At 42.9% G+C, this 20,741-nt stretch overlaps 1 protein-coding gene and 1 non-coding gene across 2 annotated transcripts in view; both read left to right on the top strand.

The window, feature by feature from the left end:
* Positions 1-20,741, top strand: part of CNTNAP2 (contactin associated protein 2) — a 2,313,133-nt gene that overhangs the window by 2,259,316 nt on the left and 33,076 nt on the right. Inside the window, exon 22 of the mRNA XM_033192342.1 lies at positions 8,526-8,765. Within this exon, the coding sequence (XP_033048233.1) occupies positions 8,526-8,765 (240 nt within the window). The remainder of the gene's footprint in view (positions 1-8,525; positions 8,766-20,741) is intronic.
* On the top strand, positions 13,594-13,808 carry LOC117073931. The gene has a single exon (XR_004433464.1). It is a non-coding gene; the product is annotated as a small nucleolar RNA U3 (small nucleolar RNA).

Raw genomic sequence — 20,741 nt, 5'->3', positions numbered from 1 at the left:
CTCGGCTCACTGTAAGCTCTGCCTCCCAGGTTCAAGTGAGTCTCCTGCCTCAGCCTCCCGAGTGGCTGGGATTACAAGCATCCACCACCGTGCCCAGCTAATGTTTTGTATCTTTAATAGAGATGGGGTTTCACCATGTTGGCCAGGCTAGTCTCAAAATCCTGACCTCATGATCCACCTGCCTCAGCATCCTGGAGTGCTGGGATTACAGGCGAGAGCCACAATGCCCGGCCATTACAACTATATTCTAAGATTAATCAGCAATCATACGTTCTTTGTTTTCAGTCTAGATTTTAGAAATGCAAATGACACCAGGCCCGGTGACTCACGCCTATAATCTCAACACTTTGGGAGGCCAAGGCAGGTGGATTACGAAGTCAGGAGTTCAATACCAACTTGGCCAAGATGGTAAAACCCACTCTCTACTAAAAATACAAAAAAAAAATAGCCAGGCATGGTGACGGACACCTGTAATCTCAGCTATTTGGGAGGCTGAGGCAGAGAATTGCTTGAACCTGGGAGGCGGAAGTTGCAGTGAGCCAAGATTGTGCCACTGCACTCCAGCCTGGGTGACAGAGCGAGATTCCATCTCAAAAAAAAAAAAAAAGAAAGAAAAGAAAAAAAGAAATGGGAGTGACAATTTCAACCTATTTAGTGTCCCCGAAAGCCCAGGAGCTGTGACAAATTGATAAATAAAAATGTAATACTTCATCTTTTTGCAAAAGTGTAGTGGGCTATGTTAAGACATTTCTTTTTATTGTTGACTGGAACGAAAAAAATCCAGTTTTGTTTTATCAGTCCTTATAAAAAGATTTATGAGTTAAAATGCAGCAGAGGCCGGGTGCAGTGGCTCCCACCTGTAATCCCAGCACTTTGGGAGGCTGAGGGGGTAGGATTGCTTGAAGCCAGGAGGGCAACATAATGAGACCCTGTCTCTACAAAAAAATTTTAAAAATAAGCCAGGCATGGTGGTGTGCACCTGTAGTCCCAGGTTCTTAGGAGGCTAAGGTGAAAAGATCACTTGAGCCCAGGGGTTCAAGAGTACAGCGAGGCCTATGATCACACTACTGCACTCCTGCCTGGCTGACAGTGAGACCCTGTCTCTAAAAATAATTAAAATTCAAAATGTGATAGAGACAGTAGAAGGAAAAATGATTCTGCTTCTCCCAGCATTCTGCCTCTGCATAATTGAGTTAGTGCATTTCATAGGTCAAGAACTATTTAAATTACACCTGCATATTTTAGTCCTGCATATTTCTTCATAAGAGATAAAAGCATCCAATAAATACAATGAAATTTCATTCATGTCTTTATTTAAGGGATGAATAAAATGTCATAGTACCTAATCATATACATCAATTATGGATATAGATTTAATTCTGGCTGTGCATCTTTGGAAAGGCAGCTGATTGGCAAGACATTTCTGAACAAAAACTGCAGTCTGTTAGAGCAGGAGCTGACAGGGAACCTAGATGCTAACATTTCCATGCCCTGCCTGACGTTTACCATTTGATCGCGTTCAAACTGAGGAATGAGGCTTGTCAGATTTTATGTTGCTTTTTTTAGATGAATGCTCTTGGCTTTTTGTTGCTGTTGTTGTTATGGTTACTTCCCTTTGATTTATTCCACTAACCATTTAGACTCCCGTTCATTCAACTATGTCCAAATGCGACTAGAATGGAAAAACGGAATCCTACCTGATCAATGTAAATTCTACTCTCTCTCCAAGAGGCCCAGATACCCAGCCCTGACCCTGGGAGCCACTGGGAGCTTCACGTGCTGGCCCAGCAGCGCCTGGCCATGTTTTCAAGTGTACAGCAGGTGACCACTCACCTATTGTATTTCAGTCTGATTTTCCAAGGAGTATTTAAAACTTTACCCAGGCAGTGATTTCAGACTGACTTTCTACTTATTCCACGAGGTGCCGTCGAACCACTGTTCTATGCATCAGGCCTGTGGAGGGTTTATGTAGCAATGGGTGTTCAGAATTAAGTCCTGCCTTCCTTCATAGGAGAGAAATTTGTCAGTTCCTCTGGGTGTCAGTTTTAGAGCAATACAACAGTGTTTTGAAAGACAGTCCATTTTTAATGAGGCAGATTTTCGGGTAATAGTACTGCTAGAAATAACATATAATGATCTACTGGTTCTGAATACGCTGCTGAATTCCTGAATATGCTGAATACCTCCCCCTCCTCTTTTCTGGTTACGTTCTGCACCTGTTTACCCTATGAAGCTGAAAAACAAACTTCGACTACAGCTAACTATGATTTTTCTAATTTCTATAGTACTTGGTCCCATCCCACACAACCAAAGTACGAATGACAGACTGTTGAATAGATGGTTTCAGTCACGGACAGTCCCTGACTTATGGTTCCACTTACAAGTTTTCAACTTTACCATGGTTTAAAAGTGAGATGCATTCAGCAGAAACCATACTTTGAATACCCCTACAACCATTCTGTTTTCTACTTTCAACATTTTATTATAAAATAGGTGTTGTGTTAGATGACTTTACTCAACTGTAGACTAATGTAAGTGTTCTGTGTATGTGTAAGGTAGGCTGGGCTATGCTATGATGTTCAGTAGGTTATGTGTATTTAATGCATTTTTTATTTATAATATTTTCACCTTACGAGGGGTATATGGGAAGGTAACCCCATTATAAGTTGAAAAGCATCTGTATATTCATTCCTACAGTCACTGGTGATTACTTTGTGCAAGGCATTATTTTTGAGGAACTCAAAGAGAAGGGACATTTAGTCCCAGTTGTCAAGAAAACTTTAATTCTAGGAAAGGCACAACAGGCCTCTGGCCCATCCGAAGAGAGCAGGAACACACCTGGTCCAGTTAGGTAGAGCCGGGAGCAGAATCCAGGAGGAAGCCCTACTGAGCGGGGCTCTCTGGTGTTCTAAAGTGATGGATAGTGACTGGTACTAAGCGTGAGGGGAGAGGGTGGATTACACCTGAGAACATCCAGGGGCTTAGAGAGGCATCAAACTCCTCTATCCACGACAATGTTCCCCAAACAAGAGTCATTTGAGTGCCAATGTCACGATTTTTGTCATTTCTGATGACATTTTTACCATTTCTAGTGGCCTCCTTTACTGTTTACTTAACATTTTCCTTTAAACAGACTCACCATTTTTACTTAAATACATTTATGTTAAAAAGTTTATGTTAAAGAGAAATTTTGCAATACTACCATGAAATGAAATGCCAGTATCGCTTGCTCTCATGACACGGTGGTGCTAAAAATGCAGAATATAAAAATATAATGAAATTCAGCACTGTTGTGCACCGAAGCATCCAGGTCTGAGGTCTGACCTCTCTTTGTTAAAAAGGGAAAATAGCAAGTGTTGACACCATGATAAAGCAAGTCCAGCCCCACACTGAGCCAGCCTGAGACTCTGAGGAATTGAAAGGGAATCGGGGAAGGAATAAGATTGGATGTTATTTAGCTCCCAGTCTGTGAATTACCTAAAGACCCCCAGTGCCACCAGTCAACATACTTCACCCCAGAACAGAAGGAAGGAACAGAACGGTGGGCAGTGCTTTGGGGCCAGCTGTAGTACGGTCTCGGCAGAGCGACCGTGTGCTGTGTTAGGGCTAGAACCAGGTTTGGCCATTTGTGTTGACCCTGCAGATTCTATGAAGGGGTGACTTCCACAATCCCTAGCACAGTGGGGAGCACACAGTAGATACTTATCAAGAGTCTTAAATTTAAGTCTTACTGATGCCCTAAAATCTTTTGCCTGCTTCATAAAAAGTAGAAAATGAAGTTGACAGTGATTCTTTGTATCTCATAATATCACATCCCCCTCCCCAAAAGGGAATATTGATAGAAAACTAAAAGATATAGAAACCTAACAAAAATCATCTGGTGAATAGATCCCACGGAATACACAAGAAGACGACGTAGGTGCATTTGAATAATCTCAAAGGAAAATAAGAAATCTCCTTTGATAAGTCACATCTAAATGCTTATCCAGACTGGGCACAGTGGCTCATGCCTGTAATCCCAGCACTGTGGGACGCCGAGGTGGGTGGATCGCTTGAGCCTAGGAGTTTGGGACCAACTTGGGTAACATGACAAAACCCCGCCTCTACAAAAAATACTAAAAAAAATTAGTCCGGCATGGTAGCACATGAGTGTGGTTCCAGCTACACAAGAGGCTTGAGGTGGGAGGATCACTTGAGCCCAGGAGGTCGAGGCTGCAGTGAGCTGAGATTGTGCCTTGCACTCCAGCCTGGATGATAGAGCAAGAACCTGTCTCATAAATAAATACATCCCTGTCCAAGTAAATAAATGCTTGTCCAGTTGCTGAAAAGGAGCTCAAGCGTGTACACAAGGCCCCAAGCACAGCTCTGTCCTCCGTGGAACTGGCTTTATTCTCCCTGTGTTTCGTGCTCAGGTGCCCTTTTCTCTTTAATTTCTCACAACACTCCTGCCTCTCACTTGGCATTCAGTAACTGAGCAAGGAGCCGGAAAGCATGCTAATGCATCGCAGATGGAGTTGCTGCATTTCTTTAAAAGGACTGTCATGAGCATTTCATTTTAACGTGTTACCCGGAATTGTGTCAGTGTTTTAAGTGGGCTGTTTTCTATAACCCATATTATGCATATACGACATTAAAGTACTGATTGCCACTTGAGAATCTAATATTAAAGTGATTGTACTGCATTTCTAAAATTTGCATTTTTAAAGCAAGTTTCCCCCACAAATAACACCTTACCCAAGATACCTCCAGGCAGAACATTGTTTCTTACAGTAAATGATGTTTTAATATTTGATCTCAGTAGAGACCAGTCTAATCAATTATAGAGTAACATAATTTACTTGTAATAAATTCAAAAAAGTGATGGCTATACTATCATTTATAGATGTTAAGAAATATGGAATCTTGGCCGGGCGCGGTGGCTCAAGCCTGTAATCCCAGCACTTTGGGAGGCCGAGACGGGCAGATCACGAGGTCAGGAGATCGAGACCATCCTGGCTAATACGGTGAAACCCCGTCTCTACTAAAAAATACAAAAAACTAGCCGGGCGAGGTGGCGGGCGCCTGTAGTCCCAGCTACTCGGGAGGCTGAGGCAGGAGAATGGCGTAAACCCGGGGGGTGGAGTTTGCAGTGAGCTGAGATCCGGCCACTGCACTCCAGCCTGGGCGACAGAGCAAGACTCCGTCTCAAAAAGAAAAATAAAAAAAATTAAAAAAATAAAAAAAAAAGAAATATGGAATCTTATTCCAGACAGCCATTTCTGTAACTTTCTGGTGCTTTAAATGATGTTAATGAAGATTTGACATCAGTTCACCACGTTTTTGAAAATCAAATTGTTGGCTCAACCTCTAATGAAACACAATCTCAAAGCAGTTTTAACAACCATTTACCTTTTTTCTAAAACCCTCACTCTACCATTTCTATGGGGTTCCTGACTAGAAATATCAAAAGTCTATATGAATATAAAACATAATATAGTCTATTTTTCAAAGAGAAATTGAGACTAATGCAAAATAATTGAGTTTTTTTATATGAAACATAAATGTTTATTCATTGACAAAGCCTTAACTTCTCTAAGCCTCGGTTTCCTCATCTGTCACTTGGGAGACAATCCTATTTGGCTCAGAGGGGTGCCAGGAGACTTAATGGGATACTGCATAATAAGTACTAAGCACAGTGCCCCCCCACATGTACTGCCCTTGGTCTGTGCTCTAATACTGAAGCAGGATATTTCCCTGACCCTTGGGCGGGACTTGCAACAGGGGTGCCCTCAATTACCCAGCCCACAGCTTTCAACCCCTCATGGGAGGAAGCATGCATGCGAATGAGGCAGAACTGGAGTACACGAATGCTGGAACCAGTCAGCCACTTAGGCACTGCCAGGAGCAAACTCCACTCACTTGGCCCCACTGTGCTCCACCTCTTGTGGGGGGAAGCACATGGGTGAGTGGGTGCAGGAGCCAGGATGAGCGCTTTTGAGCGTCAACAGGAATGAACTCTTTAGGCTCCGTGGCAACATCTAGGGGTGGTGCCTGCAACCCCTGAAGCCCCAGAGGGCACGTTACAGTGCTTTTAGCTCTGCTGTCCCCAGACGGCCTAAGTATTAGCTCTGCCTTTTCACGTGAGGCAGCTGCCTTCTGCCAGTGAGGACAAATGGCAGGTGTGACAGCCTTTTGTATCCACACTGGCAGCACCCAAGCTCTTGTCCTGCATCCAGGAGAAATGATGTCACACAAACAAATTGAAGGATGATAAATGTGGGGGATTTTATTGCCAATGAAAGTGGCTGTCAGCAGGAAGGGAAGTTGAAAACGGGATGGAGAGGGAAGGTAATCTTCTCCTGAAATCCAGCCATCTCTGGCTAGATTCTTCTCTGATGTTACATGTCAAGTTGTCCTTCTGAAGTCAAGCTGCTTCTCGCCAACGTCCAACCATAGTCGCCAACGTCCAGCTGCTTCTCTTCTCTCTGCCAGCTGAGTATGGGGTTTTTTATAGGCACAAGATTCAGTGGGGCAGGGCCATGGGTGGTTTTGGAAAAGGCAACATTTGAGCCAGAAAACAGGGATGTAAGCTCTCGCTTTGGGCTGCAGTTTCTGGCTTGAGGGTGAGGGTTTGACAGGGACCCGCCCCTTTCTGCCTAGATTTTCTCTGCCACCTTTCTCTACCATTGTATCAATATTATTCTTATCACATAACCCTGAGTTGGAACCATCAGGTCCTGCAAACTCCAGAGCATCTACTGCACTTTGGCCCCCCCAGGGGAATTGGTCCCAGCCAAGGGTTAGCTCTAGGAAAGGGGCACGTGAACTAGATGCGGAACACACTCCAGTTTTGGAAACACTGGTTCTGCCCTCCAGGGCATCAGAATCTTCCTTTTGGTGACCCTGCTGCTTTATAGGAAAGAAACAACAGTTGAAACACTGGGAATTTTCCCCAAAAGGGAGAAGGCCCAGAAAGGAGAAAAGCTAAAGAGAGTGAAAGAGCCCCAAAGAGAATGGAAACGTGAGAGCAGGTCATTCGCCAGGGCTCATTCCTGCCATCCAGCCCCAGCTTCTGCTGCTCAGTGGACGCTTCTGCCAGTGCTCACAGCCCCACAGGCCTGGGCCTGGACGCCTCTGCTGCCACCCATGATCTCTCCCTGCTCCACCATCGGAACCCCATGCTGCCGGCTCCCTCCCTGGAGGTCACCTCAGAAGGAGATACCAAGGAGAAGACAGCTCTTTAAGAAGTGTGGACTCCATGTTAAATTGGGACCCCGCAGATAGATACGGCTTTGAAACGACTGATTTTGTGTGGTGTCATAGGGAAACCTGCCCTCCTCAAAGCTGTGAAAACTGTCCAGGGACCCTATGACATGGAGTCGGAGTCAGAAGTTTTCTACCCAGATCTCTAACAGAGGAGATAAAACGAACACTGGTTCACGATAGATAACAGAACGGCTTCGGCAAACGGCAAGCAAGTGTACAAAGATGCTGGAGAAGAACAAGGCACTTTGTCCACATTCCCCACAGCACCCTGCCTCAGCCCTGGGGCAAAAGAATCTTCCTGTGAGCCCAGGGAGTTGGCAGGGACATGAGGGGTTAACGCAGCACTTGCTCAGAGCAATTGCGACACTGCCACTGGAATTATCTTCTTCACACAGTTCCCAGTAGTGGTTAAAAGGCTCTGAGGTCAGTCCACCTGGCCCACTAGCCAAGGGCTCTTAAGCATTTAAGGACCCTTTCAACATTTGTTTGTTAGACAGTTGCTAAAACTTGGGACAGAGGGGCCAAAAGACATTGATTCAACTGGTATAACAATGTGTGGGTACATTGCACTCGGTACCTTGGAAATGCCTCTACTCAGTCTCATCTCTGAGCTGAGTTAGTTTGGGAAGATGTTCAGCCTACAGGTTGGGGGGAGATGGTGAGATTCATCAAGGCATGTGTGTGTTTGTGATTGGGTTGGGAAAGTTTCCTGACTGCCAAAACCTCCATCAGACTCGAGCAGGCATTCCGTAAATTTTAGAATTCCAAGGGGATTGGATTTTGAAGAAAGGAGATGTTCACGTACAGGCTACTGGAATTCTTGTTCATTTTTGTTTTGTTATGTTTTAAGATTTCTGAAGAAGAAAATAAGAGATACAAAACAGAACCATAGTTTGCTAGGAGGGCAGAGCAGGGCTGTTTTACTCAATTTGTTAAGAGGGTCAGAGAAGCATCAGAAAAGATGAGAAAAATCAATCAGAACCAAGTCACTGTGGTGAGCTTCAGCAGCATCTGAAGTAGCCAGAAGGTACTGAGAAATGTATTTTATCGCATATAGTCTTATTTTTACCCTACCATATTCTCTGTTAACACAAGGTTCCTTTAAAATCAAGTCTGCAGCCCTAAGTCTTATTGACTCATTAGTATTTCACCTAAAACAATGTAACATCTTAAACTGAAACCTAAATGTAAGATTTGGACACAAGCATTCAAAGACAGGTATGTTGTACAGCTGGACTATGGTCAGTCGCATTACATTTTCATTTCTTTTTTTCTTTTAGAAACAGGGAAAATTGACCAAGAGATTCACAAATACAATACCCCAGGATTCACTGGTTGCCTCTCCAGAGTCCAGTTCAACCAGATCGCCCCTCTCAAGGCTGCCTTGAGGCAGACGAACGCCTCGGCTCACGTCCACATCCAGGGCGAGCTGGTGGAGTCCAACTGCGGAGCCTCGCCGCTGACCCTCTCCCCCATGTCGTCTGCCACCGACCCCTGGCACCTGGATCACCTGGATTCAGGTAAAGTCTCCAGCAACCTCGGGCACATTGCTTCATTTCTTTAAACCTCGGTCTCTTGGGACTATGGAATGGATTTAATAACAGAACCTCACTGGTAATGTCATTGGAGGATTAAGAAAGGTCAAAGGAATGTTGTGAGTATGGAGTTCTCAGGGCAGCACATCTGAAGTACTCAGGGCCAGAAATAAGTAAGTTGAAGAATGTAGGAACTATTAACTCTTCAATTAGGTTAAATGATGACTTGCCTAAACTGATGTCTGCGCCATGACTGTGGGTGATTTGATCAATTCACTTTCTCACTTTTGCCTCTTATGACTCTCAATGTCTTGCTGTAACATAGTCTGTGTTTTAATTTAAGAAGAGATTTACCTAAAGCAATATAGAGATCCATCTCCTGGCTCTGTATTGACATGAATAATACTGTACTGGAGGCTTCCAGATCTTTAAGAGATACCTTTAAGCTTGCAAAACTCTGTGGATTTAGTCCCACTTCTTTGAGTGATAAGACATGTAATTTGAAAGCACAGGGCTCAAATGAAAGGATGTAACTGTTGACTGAAAAATTAATTGGATGAAAGAGTATACACATAACCCTGGGTGGCAGACAGCCTATTAAGCTGTATCTCAGGAGACTTAGGTCATACTCCTAGCTCCACCTAAATTGGCCTTGGGCAACTCAAGTGACCTGTCCAAGTCTCTGCTTTTTCACCCATAAGGTGAAGAAGGGGAGGGGAGTGTAACCTCTAAGTGACCTCCAAATCCAGCATTCAGTGGGTCTCCAGGCAACATGTGATGTTGCTGATGCTAAAAACAGGAAGAAGATGAGGCAGGAAGCAACGGCTAGGAGGCCTGGATTCCAGCACCATCGCTGCCTCTCACCAGCAGATTAACCTTGGGCAGTTTTCATAACCTCATTCCTCAGTTTCCCCATTTCCTAAATGGAGATAAGACCTAACTCATGGAATTCTATTTAAAGTGATGTGTTTAAATCTGACGTGTTTAATCACAAGCATGTAGCAAGTGTTAAAGTTTAGCTACAATAATATTAATAATAATGGTTATTATATTAGATACATTTTGCTATAATGCTTGAACGTGGAGTAAAGACTTCCAAATCATCTCCCCCTACAAACTTGAAACAGTTCATTCTCTCAACCTTGTGCATTTGATTGCTTTAATCATGCTCCCGCCCCGCACATGGTGTGTGTGGCTTCAGATCAGCTATTGTCATCGTGATTCCTTGCCAGGGTTGTGCTGCCAAGCTTTGTGAAGCTTAGAGAGAAGCCAGAATTACCCTGTTGTCAGAATAGCCCATTTTCAGACGAAACAATCCTCTTTGTTCCTCACACATGGATTCCTAGAACTGACGTGGGGTGCTGTGTGCCAAGGGCACATACGAAGAATTCCCTTCTATGAATGTTGTTAAGATGACACAGCAGGCTAGCTTTTCCTCATGGGCTGGCCTGAACAAAGGAAAGCATTCCTAATGCTGAAAGAAGAAAAGTAAGAGTGAAAATACAAGAGGAGAAAAGATATGTCAGGGCCACAGAGGAACAGAGATCTCTCAAATAAATTCCTCCGAATGCCCAAGTAGACAAATACCATGAATGATCTTTGCAATGCAGGAGTCCTTCCGCTGTCAAAGGGACCTACTACCTGAGGCTGTGAGCACCTGTGGTCTAAGTCAGGGCTGAGAGACTAGTTTCTAAAACCTCTAGATCCTACCTTGGGCCAATATGAGTTCCTATGTATTATTACTTAATTAGAAACTTGTTTGTTAAGATCTGTGAGATAAGATCTTATCTATTTTGTTAAGAGTTTTAGTTCCTTTATTTTTAAAAAATCATGCTTTGTGGGTGACAGTTTCTTTTTTCTTTTGTCTCAAGAAAAAAAAAAAAAAGAGTGTTGCCCAGTTGCCCAGGGTGGAGTACAATGGCACCATCTCAGCTCACTGCAACCTCCTCCTCCCGGGTTCAAGCAATTCTGCCTCAGCCTTCTGAGTAGCTGGGATTACAGGCACCCGCCATCATGCCCAGTTAATTTTTGTATTTTTATAGAGGCAGGATTTCACCGTGTTGGACAGACTGGTCTTGAACTCCTAACCTCAGGTGATCCACCTGCCTTGGCCTCCCAAAGTGCTGGGATTACAGGATTCTTTTGATTGATTTATGAAAATGTATACAGGGAACATATCTGTTAGTATTTGATGTTCAAGTCCAAATTCTGTAACTCTGGCATTACAGTAGGCCTGTGCTATGGTAACATGAGATCCATTTGCAGAAAAATTTCCACTTCAAATACTTGGAGAGTTCTTACCCAGTGTCCAGCAGGTGAAGTGTTAATCCAATTGTCATTACACCAATTACAAGGACAGAAAACAGTTGACCGGGTTCGGTGGCTCACATCTGTAATGCCAGCATTTTGGGAGGCGGAGGTGGGCGGATCACGAGGTCAGGAGTTCGAGACCAGCCTGACCAACATGGTGAAATCCTGTCTCGACTAAAAATACAAAAATTAGCTGGGTGCGGTGGCACATGCCTGTAATCCCAGCTACTCAGGAGTCTGAGGCAGGATAATTGCTTGAACCTGGGAAGCAGAGGTTACACTGAGCTGAGATGGTGCCACTGCACTCCAGCCTGAGTGACAGAGCAAGACTCTGTCTCAAAACAAAACAAAACAAAAAAACGACAGAAAACAGTTTACAAACTATAAGGCAGAGGTTTATTTAAATAATATTGTTTGATTTTCCTTTTTTCTTTTAGGTAAATAGGAACATGAGACATCATGTGGGTTGAGGGGCTAGAAGGAGGGACGGAGGACAGATGTAGAAATGAGGGAAGGTTACTTAACAGCAGCCTCCAGTTGCTCAGTGTCAGGGAGGAAAAAGTTTTCCTCTGTCCTGTTCAGTTCAGTACCTGGGGGCCTGCAAATCAAACTGATAAAAGACAGATTAACAGATGGGCAGGGGGACCTTATTTATATGCATATAGGAGCTTCAAAAAGAAGACACTCAGTAAGTAGCTAAAGCTAGAAACTTATATGCCCAGTTTAGTAGGGAAAAGAGGTGGTGGGGGAAAAGGCCTCCATAGGAAGAATACACGGGTTTCTAGAAGAACAAATGAGAGATGAAGAGTTTGTGATGGTGCTTGTTCATACAGGCCTGAGTGATCTCTGCATCGCATTCATGGCCATAAAACTTCCCCGGAGAGAAGACTTATGGTAGGTTTCTTGACCTTCTTCCTGGGAGTAAAAGCCACCTGTAAGAGGAAGTATGGCAGCCTCATTCTCCCAGAAATCTCTGCTTTTTGTCAGATAAAGGAAGCACCAAGAAGGCTTCTTTCTGCACCTACTGAATTCTCAGTGGCTTCAGTTTAAGTTCCATACCAACTCAGGTTCTAAGTGCATCCCCCACATCAGCAATTGCACTCTGGTTTTGTGAGCCTGAGGTCATCATTCCACATTTGGACTTTGGGGTTTTGTACTTTCCCGGTAATATTTCATGTTTGACTAGAATAAGATTCGTTGCTATCAGATATTTAAAAACAAAACAGTGTATATACAAAAATGCCTTCCTACCTGTAAATAACATGAGGTACTTCAGTCTGTGTAGGGTTAGGACAGGAAGAAAAATAACGTGAGAGCTCGTGAGTCGTGGCTTGACTAGAGGACATCTGGAAGTAGATTATCTCATCCAGTACCTTGGAAGTTTGGTCCTTGACAAGCAGCATTGGGTCTCCTGAAAGCTTCTTAGAAATGCAGACTCTCAGGCCCCCACCCCATACTGACTGAATCAGCATTTGTGTTTTTTAGCATGGTTCCCAGGTGACTTACCACTGCAATTTAAAAGCTCTAATCGTGTGTAGTGCTTCTCAATCTTGGAAGCACTTTAGAACTACCTGGGGAGCTTTTTAAAATCCTGATTAAGACTATACTTCTGTCAGAGGTGTCTGAACCAGAGTAACTCCATCTCTAATAGGGGCTGGGTAAAATAAAGCTGAGACCTACTGGGCTGCATTCCCAGGAGGTTAGGGCATTTGGTCACAGGATGAAATAGGCAATTGGCATAAGATACAGCTCATAGAGACTTTGCTGATAAAACTGGTTGCAGTAAAGAAGCCAGCTAAAACCATCAAAACCAAGATGGCAATGAGATTGACTTCTGGTCAGCCTCACTGCTACATTCCCGCCAGCACCATGACTGTTTATAAATGCCACAGCAATGTCAGGAAGTTACCCTATAGGGCCTAAAAAGGGGAGGCATGAATAATCCACCCCTTGTTTAGCATGTAATCAAGAAATAACCATAAAAATGGGCAACCAGCAGCCCTTGGGGCTGCTTTATGAAGCAGCTATTCTTTTATTCCTTTACTTTCCTAATTGATACAATTTGACTGTGTCTCTACCCCAGTCTCATCTTGAATTCCCACGTGTTTTGGGAGGGACCTGGGGGGAGGTGATTGAATCATGGGGGCAGGTCTTTCCATGCTGTTGTCATGACGGTGAATAAGTCTCACAAGATCTGATGGTTTTATAAAGGGGAGTTTCCCTGCACAAGCTCTCTTTGCCTGCCACCATCCATGTAAGATGTGACTTGCTCCTCCTTGCCTTCTGCCATGATTGTGAGGCTCCCCCAGCCATGTGGAACTGTGAGTCCATTAAGCCTCTTCCCTGTATAAATTACCCAGTCTCAGGTATGTCGTTATCAGCAGCGTGAAAACAGACTAGTACGCTAATAAACTTGCTTTCACTTTACAGATGCACCCTAAATTCTTGGATCTTGTGTAAGATCCAAGAACCCTCTCTGGGGGTCTGGATCAGGAACGCTTTCTGGTAACACTTCCATGCACCACTTCTACAGTTTCTTACCAGAGAGGTTTCTCTGAACTTGTGGAGCACCGGAAACCACGAGGAGGAGGCTCAGCATTCACTCCTGAGCATGAAGCTGGCTCTTGGGGGTGCTTCTCGGCAGTTGCCTTTTGCCACTGACGATCACTCTTCTCTTCCTTTGGGAGAGTGAAAGGGAAAGGATGCCATCTGAATGATTATTTTTTAAAAAGAAAAATCCCAATATCTAGTCCTAAACCCCTGACAGACCAAATCAGACCGTTGGGGGGATGGGGGGGACATGGGTGTGTGTGATGTAAACCTGTAAACCCCCCTCCCCAGGAGTGTCCAGTATGTGACCAAGGTTGAGAATCACTCACCAAATAAAAGGGTCCCTTTGGTAAATAAGGTTACCAAAAGAAAAAACGGAATACCCAAATACTGCCCAAAACATGGTTTAAGAGAAACAGTGAAGCCTTTAGGTAGTGGAATCAGAAATAGAAAGGCTGTACCATCAAGCTTACAAAGAGACAGGGCTCTCTGGCCATTTTATAAGGAAGCTCACCCAGATAGAGGAGACGTTTTTACCTAAATCTCAGGAGAACTGATCTGCCTATTTGCAACTGGAAAAGCAGACTTGAAACAAACAAATGAACAACACATTTGTGGTGTGAGGCAGGACTCGGTGGTTCCAGTGAAAGCACCTCCTTATGGAAGGGCTGCATGCCAGGAAGGAACCTCAATTTGAGGAAGATGTCAAATTATTGCTCAGTGTTTTGAATTGGCTGCTAACCTACTTTGTTTGAAAGATGGAAAAAGATGCTGCTTTAAAATGAGGGCTGTGCTTTTCTGAAAATATAGCAGGTGCCTTGCTGTGAAGAGTAAGGAATCATATGGCCTTAAAGGGATCTTGGTGATCAACCAGGGCTAGTCAATTCATACCTATACCAGGATGTTTGTTTTGTAGGAACTTGGTGTTAGAATGGAAATTAGAGTTGAAGACATCTACCCATAGGTCTTGTGATCTTTCTGCTCCCGTATGTGTCTTTCTACTGTCTGAGATCATGTTAAATGATAAAAACAGAAAATAGGTTCTAAGGTATGCTGTCTCTATGTAATAAGATTCTTTTTCTCTTCTGTAACACTACTGACTGAGCTATCTGTTACCTCTCCAATGCCCTTTGGGCTCTATCAATCAGTGTTTTCTAAAATGAGGGATATTTATGGTTGGTCAGGTTGTACACTGCACAACTACAACAGATGTCATTTGTAGTGCAGTCTCTGGCTTCTGGAGCAGTGCAACATGTAGCTAGGGGGTCACGATTATGGGAGCAAAGAGACATGGCCTCATGTAACATACAAAGCAAGTCATTTCCTGTTAATTTGTCTTTCAACCCTTACGATTTTGTAAAAGAGAAAGTCTATTTGGTTCTGGCATGCCTTTAACACCTCTCCCATGACTGTATTTCACCTTATAATAAAGAGAGAACAGGCTTCGGGTTAATGCCTTGACAGGCAATAGAATTACTCAGTAGGCAAAAAGCAGCAGAAACCTTGGCAGAGGTAAATGCCCCTGTCTGACAGTTTTGAAGAGAGCAGTGGATCTCCCAGCATGGAGGTTGAGATCTGAGAACGGACAGACTGCCTGCTCAAGTGGGTCCCTAACCCCTGAGTAGCCTAACTGGCAGACATCCCCCACTAGGTGCAGACTGACACCTCACACGGCAGAGTACACCCCTGAGACGAAGCTTCCAGAGCAAGAATCAGACAGCAACACTTGCTGTTCAGCAATATTCTATCTTCTGCAGCCCCTGCTGCTGATACCCAGGCAAACTCCAACAGACCTACAGCTGAGGGTCCCGATTGTTAGAAGGAAAACTAACAAAGAGGACACCCATACCAAAACGCCATCAGTACGTCAGCATCATCAAAGACCAAAGACCAAAGGCAGATAAAACCACAAAGATGGGGAAAAAGCAGTGCAGAAAAGCTGGAAATTCAAAAAATCAGAGCGCATCTCCCCCTCCAAAGGAACAAGGCTCATCACCAGCAATGCAACAAAGCTGGGCAGAGAATGACTTTGACAAGTCGAGAGAAGAAGGCTTCAGTCAATCAAACTTCTCAGAGCTAAAGGAGGAACTATGTAACCAGCGCAAAGACTTTTGAAAAAAGATTGATGAATGGCGAACTAGAATAACCAATGTAGAGAAGATTAAAAGAACCGACAGAGGTGAAAACCATAAACAAGAAACTACGTGACAAATGCACAAGCTTCAGTAACTGACTCGATCATCTGGAAGAAAGAGTATCAGCGACTGAAGATCAAATGAATAAAATGAAACGAGAAGAGAAGTGCAGAGAAAAAAAGAGTAAAAAGAAATGAACTAAGCCTCCAAGAAACATGGGAATATGTGAAAAGACCAAATCTATGTCTGATTCGTGTGCCTGAAAGTGCCAGGGAAAATGGAACCAAGTTGGAAAGCACTCTGCAGGATATCATCCAGGAGAACTTCCCTAACCTAGTAAGGCAGGCCAACATTCAAATTCAGGAAATACAGAGAATGCCACAAAGATACTCCTCGAGAAGAGCAACTCCAAGACACGTAATTGTCAGATTCACCAAAGTTGAAATGAAGGAAAAAATGTTAAGGGCAGCCAGAGAGAAAGGTCGGGTTACCCACAAAGGGAAGCCCATCAGACTAACAGCAGACCTCTCGGCAGAAACTCTCCAAACCAGAAGAGAGTGGGGGGCCAATATTCAACAAAGAAAAGAATTTTCAACCCAGAATTTCATATCCAGCCAAACTAAGTTTCATAAGTGAAGGAGAAATGAAAATCCTTTACAGACAAGCAAATGCTTAGAGATTTTGACACCACCAGGCCTACCTTACAAGAGACCCTGAAGGAAGCACTAAACATGGAAGGGAACAACAGGTACCAGCCATTGCAAAAACATGTCAAAATGTAAAGTCCATCGATGCTAGGAAGAAACTGCATCAACTAGCGAGCAAAATAACCAGCTATTATCACAATGACAGGATCAAGTTCACACATAAGAATATTAACCTTAAATGTAAATGGATTAAATGGTCCAATTAAAAGACACAGACTGGCAAATTGGATAAAGAGTCAAGACCCATCAGTCTGCTGTATTCAGGAGACCCATCTCACATGCAGACACACACATAGGCTCAAAATAAAGGGATGGTGGAAGATCTACCAAGCAAATGGAAAACAAAAAAAAGCAGGGATTGCAATCCAAGTCTCTGATAAAACAGACTTTAAACCATCAAAAGATCAAAAGAGACAAAGAAGGCCACTACATAATGGTAAAGGGATCAATTCATCAGGAAGAGCTAACTATCATAAATATATATGCACCCAATATAGGAGCACCCAGATTCATAAAGCAAGTCCTTAGAGACTTAGACTCCCATACAATAATAATGGGAGACTTTAACACCCCACTGTCAACATTAGACAGATCAACAAGACAGAAAGTTAACAAGGATATCCAGGAACTGAACTCAGCTCTGCACCAAGCGGACCTAATAGACATCTACAGAACTCTCCAACCTAAATCAATAGAATATACATTCTTCTCAGCACCACATCACACTTATTCCAAAACTGACCACATAGTTGGAAGTAAAGCACTCCTCAGCAAATGTAAGAGAACAGAAATTATAACAAACTGTCTCTCAGACCACAGTGCAATCAAACTAGAACTCAGAACTAAGAAACTCAATCAAAACCGCTCAACTACATGGAAACTGAACAACATGCTCCTGAACAACTACTGGGTACATAACAAAATGAAGGCAGAAATAAAGATGTTCTTTGAAACCAATGAGAACAAAGATACAACATACCAGAATCTCTGGGACACATTTAGAGCAGTGTGTAGAGGGAAATTTGTAGCACTAAATGCCCACAAGAGAAAGCAGGAAAGATCTAAAATTGACACCCTGGCATCACAATTAAAAGAACTACAGAAGCAAGAGCCAAAACATTCAAAACCTAGCAGAAGGCAAGAAATAACTAAGATGAGAGCAGAACTGAAGGAGATAGAGACACAATAAACCCTCCAAGAAATCAGTGCATCCAGGAGCTGGTTTTTTGAAAAGATCAACAAAATTGATAGACCGCTAGCAAGACAAATGAAGAAAAGAGAGAAGAATCAAATAGATGCAATAAAAAATGATAAAGGGGATATCACCACTGACCCCACAGAAATACAAACTACCATCAGAGAATACTATATAAACACCTCTACGCAAATAAACTAGAAAACCTAGAAGAAATGGATGATTTCCTGGACACTTACACTCTCCCAAGACTAAACCAGGAAGAAGTTGAATTCCTGAATAGACCAATAAGCAGGCTCTGAAATTGAAGCAATAATTAATAGCCTACCAACCAAAAAAAGTTCAGGACCAGATGGATTCAAGCCGAATTGTACCAGAGGTACAAGGAGGAGTTGATACCATTCCTTCTGAAACTATTCCAATCAATAGAAAAAGAGGGAATCCTCCCTAACTCATTTTATGAGGCCAACATCATCCTGATACCAAAGCCCGACAGAGATACACCAAAAAAAGAGAATTTTAGACCAATATCCCTGATGAACATCAATGCAAAAATCCTCAATAAAATACTGGCAAACCAAACCCAGCAGCACATCAAAAAGCTTATCCACCATGATAAGTAGGCTTCATCCCTGGGATGCAAGGCTGGTTCAACATATGCAAATCAATAAATGTAATCCAGCATATAAACAGAACCAAAGACAAAAACCACATGATTATCTCAATAGATGCAGAAAAGGCCTTTGACAAAATTCAACAGCCCTTCATGCTAAAAACTCAGTAAATTCGGTATTGATGGAACATATCTCAAAATAATAAGAGCTATTTATGACAAACCCACAGCCAATATCATACTGAATGGGCAAAAACTAGAAGCATTCCCTTTGAAAACAGGCACAAGACAGGGATGCCCTCTATCACCACTCCTATTCAACATAATGTTGGAAGTTCTGCCTAGGGCAATCAGGCAAGAGAAAGAAATCAAGGGTATCCAGTTAGGAAAAGAAGAAGTCAAATTGTCCCTGTTTGCAGATGACATGATTGTATATTTAGAAAACCCCATTGTCTCAGCCCAAAATCTCCTTAAGCTGATAAGCAACTTCAGCAAAGTCTCAGATACAAAATTAATGTGCAAAAATCACAAGCATTCATATACACCAGTAACAGACAAACAGAGAGCCAAATCATAAATGAAATTCCATTCACAATTGCTTCAAAGAGAATAAAATACCTAGGAATCCAACTTATAAGGGATGTAAAGGACCTCTTCAAGGAGAACTACAAACCACTGCTCAGTGAAATAAAGAGGACACAAACAAATGGAAGAACATACCATGCTCATGGATAGGAAGAATCAATATTGTGAAAATGGCCATACTGCCCAAGGTTATTTATAGATTCCATGCCATCCCCATCAAGCTACCAATGACTTTCTTCACAGAATTGGAAAAAACTGCTTTAAAGTTCCTATGGAACCAAAAAAGACCCCGCATATGCCAAGAAAATCCTAAGCCAAAAGAAGAAAGCTGGAGGCATCACGCTACCTGACTTCAAACTATACTACAAGGCTACAGTAACCAAAACAGCATAGTACTGGTACCAAAACAGAGATAGAGACCAATGGAACAGAACAGAGTCCTCAGAAATAATACCACACATCTACAGCCATCTGATCTTTGACAAACCTGACAAAAACAAGAAATGGGGAAAGGATTCCCTATTTAATAAATGGTACTGGGAAAATTGGCTAGCCATAAGTAGAAAGCTGAAACTGGATCCTTTCCTTACTCCTTATACGAAAATTAATTCAAGATGGATTAGAAACTTAAATGTTAGACCTAAAACCATAAAAACCCTAGAAGAAAACCTAGGTAATACCATTCAGGACATAGGCATGGGCAAGGACTTCATGTCTAAAACACCAAAAGCAATGGCAACAAAAGCCAAAATTGACAAATGGGATCTAATTAAACTAAAGAGCTTCTGCACAGCAAAAGAAACTACCATTAGAGTGAACAGGCAACCTACAGAATGGGAGAAAATTTTTACAATCTACTCATCTGACAAAAGGCTAATATCCAGAACCTATAAAGAACTCAATCAAATTTACAAGAAAAAAACCACCCCATCAGAAAGTGGGCAAAGGATATAAACAGACACTTCTCAAAAGAAGACATTCATACAGCCAACAGACACATGAAAAAATGTTCATCATCACTCTCCATCAGAGAAATGCAAATCAAAACCACAATAAGATACCATCTCACACCACTTAGAATGGCAATCATTAAAAAACCAGGAAACAACAGGTGCTGGAGAGGATGTGGAGGAATAGGAACACTTTTACACTGTTGGTGAGACTGTAAACTAGTTCAACCATTATGGAAAACAATGTGGCGATTCCTTAAGGCTCTAGAACTAGGAATACCATTCGATCCAGCCATCCCATTACTGGGGATATACCCAAAGGATTATAAGTCATGCTGCTATAAAGACATATGCACACGTATGTTTATTGCGGCACTATTCACAATAGCAAAGACTTGGAATCAACCCAAATGTCCATCAGTGACAGACTGGATTAAGAAAATGTGGCACGTAGGCCGGGCGCGGTGGCTCAAGCCTGTAATCCCAGCACTTTGGGAGGCCGAGACGGGTGGATCACGAGGTCAGGAGATTGAGACCATCCTGGCTAAAACACGGTGAAACCCCATCTCTACTAAAAATACAAAAAACTAGCCGGGCGAGGTGGCGGGCGCCTGTAGTCCCAGCTACTTCAGAGGCTGAAGCAGGAGAATGGCATAAACCCGGGAGGCGGAGCTTGCAGTGAGCTGAGATCCAGCCACTGCACTCCAGCCCGGGTGACAGAGCAAGACTCTGTCTCAAAAAAAAAAAAAAAAAAGAAAATGTGGCACATATACACCATGGAATACTATGCAGCCATTAAAAAGGATGCGTTCATGTCCTTTGTAGGGACATGGATGCGGCTGGAAACCATCATTCTCAGCAAACTATCGCAAGAACAGAAAACCAAATACTGCATATTCTCACTCATAGGTGGGAA

The sequence above is a fragment of the Trachypithecus francoisi genome, unplaced genomic scaffold (genome assembly GCF_009764315.1).
Source record: "Trachypithecus francoisi isolate TF-2019V2 unplaced genomic scaffold, Tfra_2.0 Lachesis_group4, whole genome shotgun sequence".
In the NCBI taxonomy this organism is placed as follows: domain Eukaryota; kingdom Metazoa; phylum Chordata; class Mammalia; order Primates; family Cercopithecidae; genus Trachypithecus; species Trachypithecus francoisi.
This window is presented reverse-complemented; position numbering and strand designations above follow the sequence as displayed.